This window comes from Vicia villosa, linkage group LG3 (assembly GCF_029867415.1).
Source record: "Vicia villosa cultivar HV-30 ecotype Madison, WI linkage group LG3, Vvil1.0, whole genome shotgun sequence".
Classification (NCBI taxonomy): Eukaryota; Viridiplantae; Streptophyta; class Magnoliopsida; order Fabales; family Fabaceae; genus Vicia; species Vicia villosa.
In genome coordinates this window covers 183619403-183632117 of record NC_081182.1, presented here as the reverse complement: position 1 = coordinate 183632117, position 12715 = coordinate 183619403, and the positions used below count along the sequence as shown (strand labels likewise).

General features: G+C 34.0%; 1 protein-coding gene and 1 pseudogene across 1 annotated transcript; one reads left to right on the top strand and one right to left on the bottom strand.

Annotated features, from left to right (window-relative positions):
• The first annotated feature begins 2515 nt into the window (after positions 1 to 2515).
• LOC131656997 (F-box/FBD/LRR-repeat protein At1g16930-like) lies at positions 2516 to 4209 on the top strand (annotated as a pseudogene).
• A 157-nt stretch (positions 4210 to 4366) lies between these two features.
• LOC131659498 (F-box/FBD/LRR-repeat protein At1g16930-like) lies at positions 4367 to 7881 on the bottom strand. The gene is made up of 3 exons (XM_058928682.1): positions 6982 to 7881; positions 6730 to 6873; positions 4367 to 4504 (listed from the first exon to the last, which is right to left on the bottom strand). Exons 1-3 carry the CDS (start codon positions 7879 to 7881, stop codon positions 4367 to 4369), a joined length of 1182 nt encoding a protein of 393 aa, XP_058784665.1.
• Positions 7882 to 12715: the final 4834 nt, after the last annotated feature.

The following is a 12715-nucleotide window of genomic DNA, read 5'->3' as shown; positions in this document are numbered from 1 at the left end:
GCCAAAGCTAGCTCAGACTCTGATGGTGATTTTGAATGTGATGTCTTAGACATCCTTCTCAAAAATTATTTAGACAAGACTGATGAAGCCCAACCTGAGTTGGAAGTTACTGATAATCAGGTATGTCAAGTGATTACTTCTATCCAAGTCAAGAGCTGGCCTTTTAAAGGGAAATTGTCGGCTAATTGGGTGCCTTTGTTGTTGTGTACTTTTGATGTTTCTTTTTTGTTGCCTTTTGGATTTTTTGTCTTAGTGGTGTGTTTAATGGTTTTCCTTAATGGTATGTAACTATTTTGGATTTCTTGGTTGCTTTGGCTCATTTATGGCTAAAAAGGGGGAGATGTGTTTGATCCAGAATTGTTTCAGAAGTTGTTCCAGATTGGTATTTTCCGGTGTGGTAGTGTATTAGCTATTCTGCATGATTGGGTGTATGATGTGTACTTTTCTGCTGCATGTGATCTCTGATATGGTGACAAGTTGTTTTAGCCAAAAATTTGCCAAAGGGGGAGTTTGTAGATGTTCTTGATTGGCTGCATTTTATGGTAAAACATCTTTGTGTGTTCTGATGTCTTGACCGATGTCATGACATGTTTTTTTGTAGTGTTCTGCAGGATTTGAATGTTTAAGCTTATACAAGATCTAGTTGGATGTCATGCTGGATGTTGTGACATCAGTATTTGACAACAGTGGCTGTTATGTTTTCTGTTATGTTTCCTTATTTATCTCAGACTATATTTTAGGAAACTATCTATTTAGTGTTGAGTGGATAAGAGTAGAAGGTCTCGTCTACAGCATATGTGTTAACACCCTAATTATGTGGAAATTAGGTTAAATTGGTTAACCCTAATTTGTGTTTGTTAGGCCTAAGGCCCATGTTCTGCCTATAAGAAGATTGGTATTCCAACTTGAAGAGGCATAGATTTTTACGTAGAGAATTCAGTGTGTTGCATTATGTGCATTAGGTTTTATTGTTCTTAGTGTTCTCTTGTGAGCCAAGCAATTATTACTTTGATAATTGTATTAGAGTAGGGTGTTTTTGAGTTGTATTTATTGTGCCACTCTAAGCTTTTAAGAACGAGTGTTGTGTCTCTTGATTGAAGCTTTTAAGCAAGATCAAGATTTGTTTGAAGTGTGTCTTCAAGTTGAATTTATTTGTGATTGTTTGGTTGTTATCACTGCTGTGGTTGAGGGGGAGTGAGTAGGAACTCAGGTCTAGAATTAGATTGAGATTGCATTGGGTAGATTTTAAGTGAGGGATGTAAACTGGTAGTTTACCTCTGAATTAATACTGCTTATCGTGGATTTCTTCCCTGGTTTGGTAGCCCCTAGAGTAGGTGTTGTTGTACACCGAACTGGGTAAACAATTTCCTGTGTTCCTTACTGTTATTGTTCACTTACTGCTTAATTTAATAATCTGTTCAGTAGTGGATGTCATAACATCCGATACGACATTGATCCTCTATTACTAGAATTTTCATTAATGAATAGATATTTTGATTTATCTTAATTTTTGTTATTATATAAAATGAGCAACTTAATTAATTTAAAGATATTTTAAAGAAAATTTTAAACAAATAAATAAATTTAAAAAATAAAAAATTAGGGTTACATTAGGAGTTGCATAATAAATTTTAAGTTTTTAGGAGCTGCATAAAAATTAGCGTTCTCCATAATAAAGATAAAGATAAATAAAATCGAAATCATTCCCTCCTGCAAACCACCCAACCTCTCTCTGTTCACCAGAAAGCAATCCCACCTAGGAGCAAAGTTACGAAACCCCTTCTTATGAGTCATTTTCCACTCCATGAAAGCTTGAAAAAACCCTCCCAGAGAAGAAGAAACAAGAACGCGAGAACTAGGCTAAGAGAGAGAAGAGAGGAAAACAGTGCTTTCTCTCTCATTAGTTAAGTCAAAATTTGACATGACTTATTGATGAATCTCAATTGGATGACAGTGTAAAATAATTTTACACTATAAGTGCATTTTCTTTAACCTCTTTATAATTAATAGATAAGATTTCAAAAATTTTAAATTAAGTAGTAAAATTATTTTAAAGAGATATATTTTTGAAAAATACATCATACTGATGTTAAAATTTTGAAAAATGATATCTAAATCTAAATTACTAAATAACAAAGTTTATGTTTTAATATTTAACAAATCAGCTTAAATTAAAATTTACTAATTTATATTAAATTCACAAAAAAAAAATTAATAATGTAAAACTAAAATCATTTTTAATAAATCTGTATCAACAAAAAATAATAATTTAATAAGTTATTTTTAAGGTCTCTTCCACGTTTACATTTTGAACTTTGATTTGTTCAACAAAATATACCCTAATTATAACAAGGAAACAAACAGTTTAGGGTTTGTGGAAGGAAATATGAATGAGATAAGTCCCCTAATTATCAAGTTGTAAGAAACAAGGTTAGGAGTTTATTGAAACAGTGGCAGCATCCGAGAGTTTCTACCAGAAAATCCATCGATCATTCATTCACCTTCAAATCATCACTCTCATTTTACAATCCTATAGCATGTAGCTTCCCAAGGTATTTTTCTATTTTCCTCTTATAATCATGAAGACAGAAAATCATATTCATAACAAAGACAGGCTCAGTGCTTTGCCTGATGCTCTATTGCTTCACTTACTCTCTTTCTTGAACACCAAACAAGCTATTCACACTTGTATTCTCTCCCAAAGATGGATCAATCTCTGGAAGTATACTCCCACTCTTAAATTAATTTCTTCACAATTCACTACTGTCGAGATTTTCACCGAATTCGTGTCTCAAATCTCGTCTCTTCGCGATAACTCAACCGAACTGCACACTCTAGAATTTCGCCGCCATAAAGTCATGGAGCCTTCCCTGCTCGAAACAATTCTAAAATACGCGGTTTCACACAATGTCCAACGATTAGATATCGGTGTTACATGTGACATTCAACGCTTTCCGACTTGTTTATTGTCATGTCGCACTTTAACATATCTTGATCTTTATGTTAGTCATCCTACGGTTTACGGTACGACCATATTGTTTCCTAGTTCTTTGGATATGCCACTATTAACCAGCTTGGGTCTATGGCACTTTGCGTTTTCGGCAGGCAATGATGGTCGTGTCGATCCATTTTCAGCATTAACAAATTTGAAAAGTTTGAATATTGTGAAGTTGTGAATGAGCAAAACCTTTGCATTTTAAGTACTAAGCTTGTCAATTTATATATATACATGGTTCATTATGCACCTAAAACCTATTTCGGAATGGAGCTGTATGCTCCAAATCTTTGTACCTTTATTTTTAGTGGTATTCCGGTTCAGAAACTTTGTTGGAGCAAGAGCAATCTCTCTTCTATCAAACGAGTAAGTATTGATGTAATAGAATTTTGGAAATCGTCAAAGACTTCATTGGTTCTACTCGATTGGCTGTCTGAACTTGCTAATATGGAATCGTTGATCATTTCTTCGACGGCTCTTCAGGTACTTTAGGGGCGAAAAAAGCCCCTTTTCGCTTTACACCCGAGTTTTCTTAATATGCTTACTTCTTATATTGTATTTATAAATTTTATCAAAAATATGACTTCTTGTGTGTTCAGGTTCTATCCTTAGTTCCGAATTTGTTGTTTGAGCTCCCTTCCTTGTGTAACTTGAAGTCACTTAGGGTAGAAAAGAAACAAATTTCATCAATACCGGATGGAATAGTGGACATGTTGACTCAAAACTCGCCTTCACCAAAGGTTTACATTAGAGATTAAGGTAAAATGTGTATTCAACTTCTTAAAGAGAGACTTTTTCTTTAGTTTTGCTTTTACATCCGTTTTTGTTTATGTTTCCCACAATGTTTATGGTTATAAATTACTATTTTTCTCTGTGGTTTCTATCTGTTTATGTTGAAAATGAAGCTTTGGTAGGCACTCTAATGGAGTTTTAGATCTTTTGTTTAACATGTATAAATTGGTTGAGATAGTTTAAGTTTATGAGATTATATACTGTTATAGATGACAACATCAAGTCATCATCCTAGCTTGTCTGCCTTCAAAGTTAGAGCTTTGAGAACCAATTTAGCAACATAAGTGCTAATATTTATATATATTTTTTTCATGTTATATAGCCGGATGCAACCTTGGTCTGGAAATAAAGCAGATGATGTCATGTGACTAAATATATGAAGAAATTGAAGGTCCCCCCAATGGATTTTGCATATAACCACAATGTTGATGATCTCATTTACCTTGCTGTCATTAATGTAAACAAATTGTCTATGCAACTCATGAGTTCAATTCAACTCTGTCTTTCTTCATTTTGCGTATTACATATTTAATTTGTTTTTATAAATTGATGTTTTGATGAAACCACCAGTTGTTGGTTTTATATTTTTGGTTTCAATTCCTGTCCATTTTCAGTCGAAGCATTACGGATTGGTCTGTTATTATACCTAAGCTCTCTTATGATTCCAACATGCATAGCTGCAACTAAATCAGCACTAGGAAAAGTAAGATCAACAAACTATAATGGTGCGAGAGAAAGCAAGATTAACAAACTATAATGGTGCGAGAGAAAGCAAAGTAATATAGCCAGCAAGGATATATATCCAACTATAATGATGGATTTCAGAGCTATTGCTGAAAATTTTCACATGATTATAATGCAATCAATTTACACCTATAACTGCTAGGCTCTTTATATTCTCTTAAGGGTGCATAAATTAACACTCATTCAATAGATCATAAGTCTGATTAGTTTGATAATAAAATACATGTATGTTTGTAAATCAATGAGTTACTGAAAATATGGACCAAACCTGCTACGTAGATATAACTTCATCTCTTTGATGAAGGATGTTGATTCCTCCGCCTATAATATAGGTTACGTTTAGCGTGACTCCGTCCTATACAGTTATGACGAGGATACTCTTTTTGAGTTAGGGAGTGTGCTTGATGATCCATCTCCTATAATAGAGGGGGGAGGCGAGTCGCCCCTGCATGTGGGACGTGTTCAATCTCATATATTCTCATTTTATTCCTCTCTGTGTCGGATGAGGTGGGGGCCGAATTGGCCGAGACTGTTGATGCTCAACGGGCTTGATTCATGACACAACAGTCCATAATCTCTCAAGAGGTCTGTATAAGTGAAATTATTTAAGAAAGGACATAAAAGTCGGTAGTTTCTCCAACAAGAGGGTTGTATATGTGAAGTTGTCTAAGGAATGACATAGAAACCCACAATCCTTCAAACACGAGGTTTGTAAGCAAGCGTGAAGTGTTTAATCTCGACGAGTTTTGTAAACTAGTGATCTTGTGTGATTAAGACTATTTTAAATCTTAGGCGTTTGATTGGAGAAGATGGTTCTTGATTATTGGGCATGGTTTTTGGTCACTATTATCATCAATCTCATGGCTTCAACAAGAGTCATGTTCACTGGATATTTTTTTTATCAAACTTCTATTCTTCAATGTCCTTTTGCTTCAGAGCTAATGAAGAAAACTTCAACATGCACTTTCTAAATCGAAAAATGTTCAGAATCTGCTATTTAGATGAAAAGTTTTTTAAAGTATTAATCCCCTATAATAATATGTGTCAAAATTTTATCAAAGACTTCCTTTCCAATAAATCATAACCTTCCTATCCAAGGCTGGTCAAATTTTTCTATGCTAATCTCAAGCTTAAAAATATGGCTTTCGTATCGTAAATGCAAAAGAACAAGACCAGTCTCTCCATTGGATCCGCCCATAGCATCCGATGATAAGTGAAGTGTATCCTCACCCAGGCAACCACTTGACAGTACTCTTTTTTTCTTTAATTTGTAGCATAAGGAATTGTCTATTTTTGACACTTGTGAGATGGTGAGAATTTCTCATCACAAATGTTTCCGGAAGTGTATTTTCGGATTTCTTCCGGAAGTATATTTTTAGATATTTCTTTTTGTCAAAATGAGTGTGTTACTCACTTACGAAGAGTTTAATGTATTTTAGATGCGCTCGAAAATACGTTTTCGAATTTTAAGAATAGTTTTGATTTTTCACTAGAGTGATGAAGTAATACTTATGATGCCTTAGACAATTTTATTTTATTCAAGTTCAAGAAATAGTGAAATATTTTAAAACCTAAAAAAACATCAAAACATGGTTTGTGTGACCAATTGAGTGAAAAACAAAAAATACTCTTACCATATTTTGAGTAACTCATTGATTTGCAAACATAGGTGAATGAATATCCATATCAAAGTAATTATACTTTTATGATCTATTGAATGAACGTTATAATAGGCGTAGATTGGTTTCTTTGTATAAAGATATAAAGAGCCTAAAGAAAATATAAAGAAGCTAACTATTATTGTTTGCAGCTATGTATGTTGATAGAGCAGGAGAGCTTGGAAATAACGACAGATCAATGTGCAACGTTTGGATGTGAAGCTGAATTCACATCACCCTCTTCAAACACACTTTGATGCAAATATATTGCATAACGGAAAAAAGCTATGTTGCTCAAAACATCAATTTATAACACTTGATTAAAGTAACCAATAAATATGTAATTCACAAAAATGAGGAAAAAAAAGAGTTGCAAATCCATTAGGAGGCCTTCAATTTCTGACCAAGGTTGCAGTAGGCTATACAACATGAAACAAATATATAAATATTAGCATTTTTCACTTACTACCAAAAACTCTTGATAAACATTTCTTAACAAGTTGAATTCACATTTTACCTTAATCAATCTATGATGTAAACCTTTGGTGAAGGCGAGTTTTGAATCAAAATGTCCACTATTCCATCTGGTATCATTCGTGAAATTTGTCTCTTTTCTACCTTGAGTGACTTCAAGTTACCCAAGGAAGGAAGCTCAACCAATAAATTCGGAACTAAGGAAAGAACCTAAACAAACAACAAGTATTAGGATCTTATAAGTGTAAACTGAAAAAAAAAAAATCAGGTCGTTGTAAGTGTTAAGTGAAGAGAGCTTTTTTTTTGCCCCTAAAGTACCTTAAGAGCCGATGAAGAGATCATCAACGATTCCATATTAGCAAGTTCATTCAGCCACTTGAGTAGAACTAATGAAGTCTCCTTTGATTTCCAAAATGCTATTATATCAATACTTACTCGTTTGATCGAAGAGAGATTGCTCTTTCCCCAGCAGAGTTTCTGAACAGGAATACCACTAAAATTAAAGGTACAAAGATTTGGAGCATATAGTTCCATTCCAAAATAGGTTTCGGGGGCATAATGACTCATGTTTATGTATAAACTAACAAGCTTGGTACTTGAAATGCAAAGGTTTTGCGCACCCGCAACTTTACAATACACCATTGTCAAACTTTTCAAATTGGTTAATGCTGAAAATGGATCAACACGACCATCATTGCCGGCCCTAAAGGCAAAGAGCCATAGATCCAAGCGGGTTAATAGTGGCATATTCAAAGAACTAGGAAACAGTATGGTTGTAGCATAAACGGTAGGATGATTAAAACAGAGATGAAGAGAGGTTAAACTACGACACGATAATAAACAATTTGGAAAGTGTTGAATATCACAATCAATAGAGACATTTAATAGTTGGACTTTGTGTGAAACAGCATAATTTAGAATCGTTTCGACTAGGCTAGGTTCCGTGACATTACTAGTGCGAAATCTTAGAGAGTAAAGATCTGTTGAGTTATCGCGAAGAGACAAGAATCGAGAGACGAATTCGGTGGAAATTTCGGCAGTGGTAAATAATGTAAGAGTGGGAATATACTTCCAGAGATTCTTCCATCTTGGGGAGAGAATACAAGTGCGAATAACTTGTTTGATGTTTAAAAAAGAGAGAATGTGAAGCAATAGAGGATCAGGCAAATCACTGATCCTGTCTTTGAGTTTCCTTCCTTTCACCATTTTTCTTTTCATTGTTATTTGTGAATTGAGAGAGATGATTTGATTGTGTAGCTGTGAAGAATGATTGGTGAACTTTCACAAACCCTAAACCATACGTTATTGAACCCTAAACCATATGTTTTTATAGTTTGACCTAAATCTTCTTTTTTTTTTTTTTATAATTTGGAATGCTTTCAAATTTGAAAAGATTAAATTTATGTTATTATAAAGATTTAAAACATATTATATTGATTTATTTACTCTTCAAGTTCCAGTATTTTCTTTTATTTAAAGAATAGAATTATAAAAACCCTAAACCATTTGTTATTCGAATATTTTTAGACCTAAAATAGATTGGAATGCTTTCAAATTTGGAAATATTAAATTTGTTATTATATATATTATTATAAAGATTTAAAATATATTATATTGATTTATTAGGATTTACTCTTCAAGTTCCAATATTTTCTTTTATTTAAAGGATAGAGTTATAAAAGATTTGGTACATCTTTATATAAAGTATACATTTATTATATTACTTGCTTAAAAAAAAAAATACACTTATTAAAGATTTGAAGTATAGGAGAAAATTTTCGTACATCTTAGAGCATCCACATCCATACCACCCAATTTGGTGGTATAAATGGACTCCACTTAATATAATAAATTATTTTACACTTCTCAATTATTAAACCACCTAATTAAAATTTGAAAATATCCATACTACTCATCTAAAACTTTAAAATGGGTCCCACTAATCACACAATATACACTAACTTAACATTTAATATAATAAAAAACTCAAAAAAAAAAACATTTAATATAATAAAAAATTGAAAAGCACCGTAGCATTATTTGGATACGGTGGTTATGCAATACTACACAATTTGCATTCAATTATCCATACTATTCTGACACAAGTGGTACATGTGGCAAATACCACCCCCTATATTTATGCTCTATGCGAATAATTTGCTACTTGGTTTCAACGTGTTGTTTAAAGAAGTAGAAAAATTTTTGGTGATAGAAAAAGAAGAAAATGTTTATTAGTAAGAAAAAGTAAAAATTAGAAAAACAAGAATAAATCTCAACCATTATTTATTACAACATCCAATAATTTTTATTAAAAAGAAAATTTAATTTATAATAAATTAAAAATTATCCATTAAATTAATAACACAGGTACATTTTTGTGTTTATTGTTCAATTTTTTTCGTACTAAATAGCATATTATCCAGGGACTCTTAGCATTGTTGAGGCGGAGCCTTTAGCCCTTAAAGAGGCTATTCTTGGAGCTATCTCGATGAACCTGAATTATGTTATTTTTGAGAGTGATTGCCAGAGAGTTACATAAGCTTTATACTCTAATAATAAGAGTGCTTCTGAATTCAGTATTATTATTATTAAGTCTATTTCTAGTTTACTTCAGTCTTTTCCTAACTTTAAGGTTAAGTTTGTAAAACGTCAAGCGAATATGGTTGTTCACTCCCTTGCAAGGGCGGCCAATTCTTGGGCTAAACGTAGTGTGTTGAATTTGAATCCTGTTTGTATTGAACATGTTTTATTGAATGAAATTCAATGAGTTTGTTGTGATCAAAAAATAATAATAGCATATTTTCCAGCAGCGATTTTCTCTATTAATTAGAACAAGTATGAGTTTTTTTTTTATAAGTGGTTTAGTCTATATTTATTTTACTATATCTTTATTCTTTATTATATAAAAAATTTTATTATATAGAATGGATCAACTAATACAACTCCTAATCTAACCCTATTTCTCTTTCTTTTTCTCTGTATTTAATGAATTGATATTTTCATTTATCTTAATTTTTATTATTATATCAAATGAAGCAACTTAATTAATTTTAAAAAAAATGTAACAAACAAATAAATTTAAAGAATAAAAAATTAGGGTTAGATTTTTTAGAAGCTGCATAATAATTAGTGTTCTCCATAATAAAGATAAAGATAATTTATTTATTTAATTTAATGTTAAATTTAATTATTTAAATAAATAAATAACCAAATATAATGACACAATTATTATTGATTTGCTAACATTTACATTAAAATGCATTAACTTTGAAAAAAAAAAATTTTTAATAGGCAATGGATTAATAATCGGAGTAGAAGGGGTACTCTGCCCAAAATACAAGAGGAAAACTCCTACGTCTCAAAGCACGAGAACGGTAGGATATTCCAATTATAAAAAGTACACGAATTAACTCTATTATAAAAAGAGCCTAACCATCTCCAAACCTTACAAACGGTCTCCGACCAACAATTAAGGAAGTTAAAGCTTTCGTTTTTAAAAACAATAGCATTCTGCGAAAGCCAAATATTCCAAACCGTTGATAGCCACACCACCGCCCCAATGATTCTAGTCTTGACACACTTAATTTTTCCACAATTATGAAAAAAATTCACAAACTCATCTCTAGATAAAGTTGTGTCAACGCCAACCCAATCATAGACTTTCCTCCACATCCTTTTTGTCACTTCGCAATTAACAAACAAATGCCGAAGCGATTCTTCCTCCGTATCAGAAAGAACACATCTAGAATCATTACCATCCCTCAAAATGCCCCTTTTAACCAAAAGTTCTTTCGTTGCAAGTTTATTGATAATGAAACGCCAACCAAAGAAAAGAATTTTTTAGGGAACTTTAATTTTCCAAAGTTGGGATAAAGCTAAAACCAAAGAATTATCAAGCGGAGGACCGAAAAGTTTCTCCCTAAAGCGGTTGTAGCACGAACTCACCGTGAACACACCATTAGACTCCATACTCCAAAGGAAAGAGTCGTCACCATTAATCTGCACATGAATACGTCGCTGCTGTAGCTCGAACAGCAAGTCAGAAATCAGAATGTCACGCTGCTGAACCGAGACAGCTTCGCCGCCACTGTCAGCCGGATCAGTATCTTCACCACCGCCTGTCTCCACCATGTTATGCAGCTGCCAAAGCCATGTACCATCCGGCTCTGATTCAGTAACACTGTCAGCCGCTCCAATGGACAGAAAACCTGCAGAAAAAACATCAGCAAGATGATTTCTAGCATAACGGTATAACTCCGGATACGCCTCCATTAACTTTTGATGGCCCGACCAACAAGCATACCAAAAAGGTATGTCTTTGCCGCTTCGAACATTGCACTTTATAGCTCCCGCAACATGATTATTGTTGAGATTCTCGTAATTATCCGAGATTAAAATGTCTCTCCACCATATAGAATCCTTTTTCCCCACCATCAAAATGTCACCTATTAAAACCTTCAGTTTCACTTTACCGTATCTAGCCTCTAATAGGTCCCTCCAAACCGCTTCCTTCTCCTTAAGAATCCTCCACTTCCATTTGCTAAGTAATGCCACATTCATAATTTCCACGTTTTTCACCCCTAACCTCCCTTCTACTCGCGGTTTGCACACCGTATCCCAACAAACCCAATTAACTGTTTTTCTTAGCTCACAACCACCCCAAAGAAAATTTCTTTGGATAGCTACTATCTCTTTCAACACCTTCTTAGGGGCCTTATAAAAGGAAAGAGAATATAACAGCACTGCACTAAGAACCGAATTAATCAACACCACCCTTCCCGCCATATTAAGGTGTTTACCTCTCCACACGGCCAATCTTCTTTTCACCAATGCCAACATATCTTTCCACATCGCATACTTCCTAGGGTCACCCCCACCTTCACCCCAAGGAATTTGAAAGGAAGCTTTCCAACTTTACAAGAAAGAAAGTTTGAGGTGGCTTCCAAAACCCATTGGTCAATATTTACTCCGTAAAGATTGCTCTTGCGAAAATTAATACGGGAACCGGACATCAATTCAAAGGCTCTTAAGATGACCTTCGCACTCCACAAATTTGCGGTTTCTCCCTCGGCTAAAATAATCGTGTCATCCGCGAATTGTAAGATATCTACTTCCTTCTCCCCGTTATACTTGAAGCTACGAAAATCACCCACCTCTTTGGATTTCTTCACTAAAGCCGTTAGGACTTCCATGACTAGAACAAACAAAAACGGTGATAGAGGATCGCCTTGTCTAAGACCTTTCTCGACCCTAAAGTCTTTCGTAGCGCTACCGTTAACTAGAACGGATAAAGAATTAGAAAAGACGCTTCCTTCCATCCACCTCATCCAACGGTCCCCAAACCCCATCTTTCTTAAGATGCATCTCACAAAATTCCAACTAATTCTATCGTACGCCTTTTCGAAATCCACCTTTAAAACCACACAATTTCTCTTATCCCTCATGGCTAGATCAAGAATCTCGTTAACCACTAGAACGCCATCCAAAATGTTCCTTCCTGGAATAAAAGCCGATTAGTTCCTCGAAACCAACTTCCCTATTACCCTTCTTAATCTAGCCGCCATCAACTTTGCTAATATTTTATATAAACTTCCCACTAAACAAATAGGGCGATAATCCCTCAAGGATTGAGGATTAGACACTTTTGGGATTAAAGTGATGAAGGAAGAAGTACAAGCTTTAGTGAGTATGGCCTTCTTATGAAAATCTTTCACAAAGTTTAAAACATCCATTTTAATGACCTCCCAAGATAATTTAAAGAAATCCAAAGAAAAACCATCCGGCCCGGGGCTTTTGTTCCCATCACAAGACCACACGGCCTCTTTCACCTCTTCTTCCGAGAAAGGACACTCAAGATCAAACCTATCAACCTCGGATAACGACTTTAACTCTAATCCTACCGGAACCGGTCTTCCATAATCTTCCTCCTTGAAGAAATCTTGAAAATGGTTTCTAACCTCTTCCTTAATATTGTCAACACCTTCCACCATTCCATCTTTACCTTCCAACGATGAAATCGCATTACGTCTTTGACGATCTTTGATTGCGTTAT

What these genes read in the sequence shown, in the direction of transcription:
- LOC131659498 (XM_058928682.1), bottom strand. Translation starts at nt 7,881, where the DNA reads ATGAAAAGAAAAATGGTGAAAGGAAGGAAACTCAAAGACAGGATCAGT. An exon ending in TCTCTTCATCGGCTCTTAAG is followed by an intron (nt 6,874 to 6,981) that starts GTACTTTAGGGG and finishes TTGTTTGTTTAG; the next exon opens with GTTCTTTCCTTAGTTCCGAA. An exon ending in AAAACTCGCCTTCACCAAAG is followed by an intron (nt 4,505 to 6,729) that starts GTTTACATCATA and finishes GCACCATTATAG; the next exon opens with TTTGTTGATCTTACTTTTCC.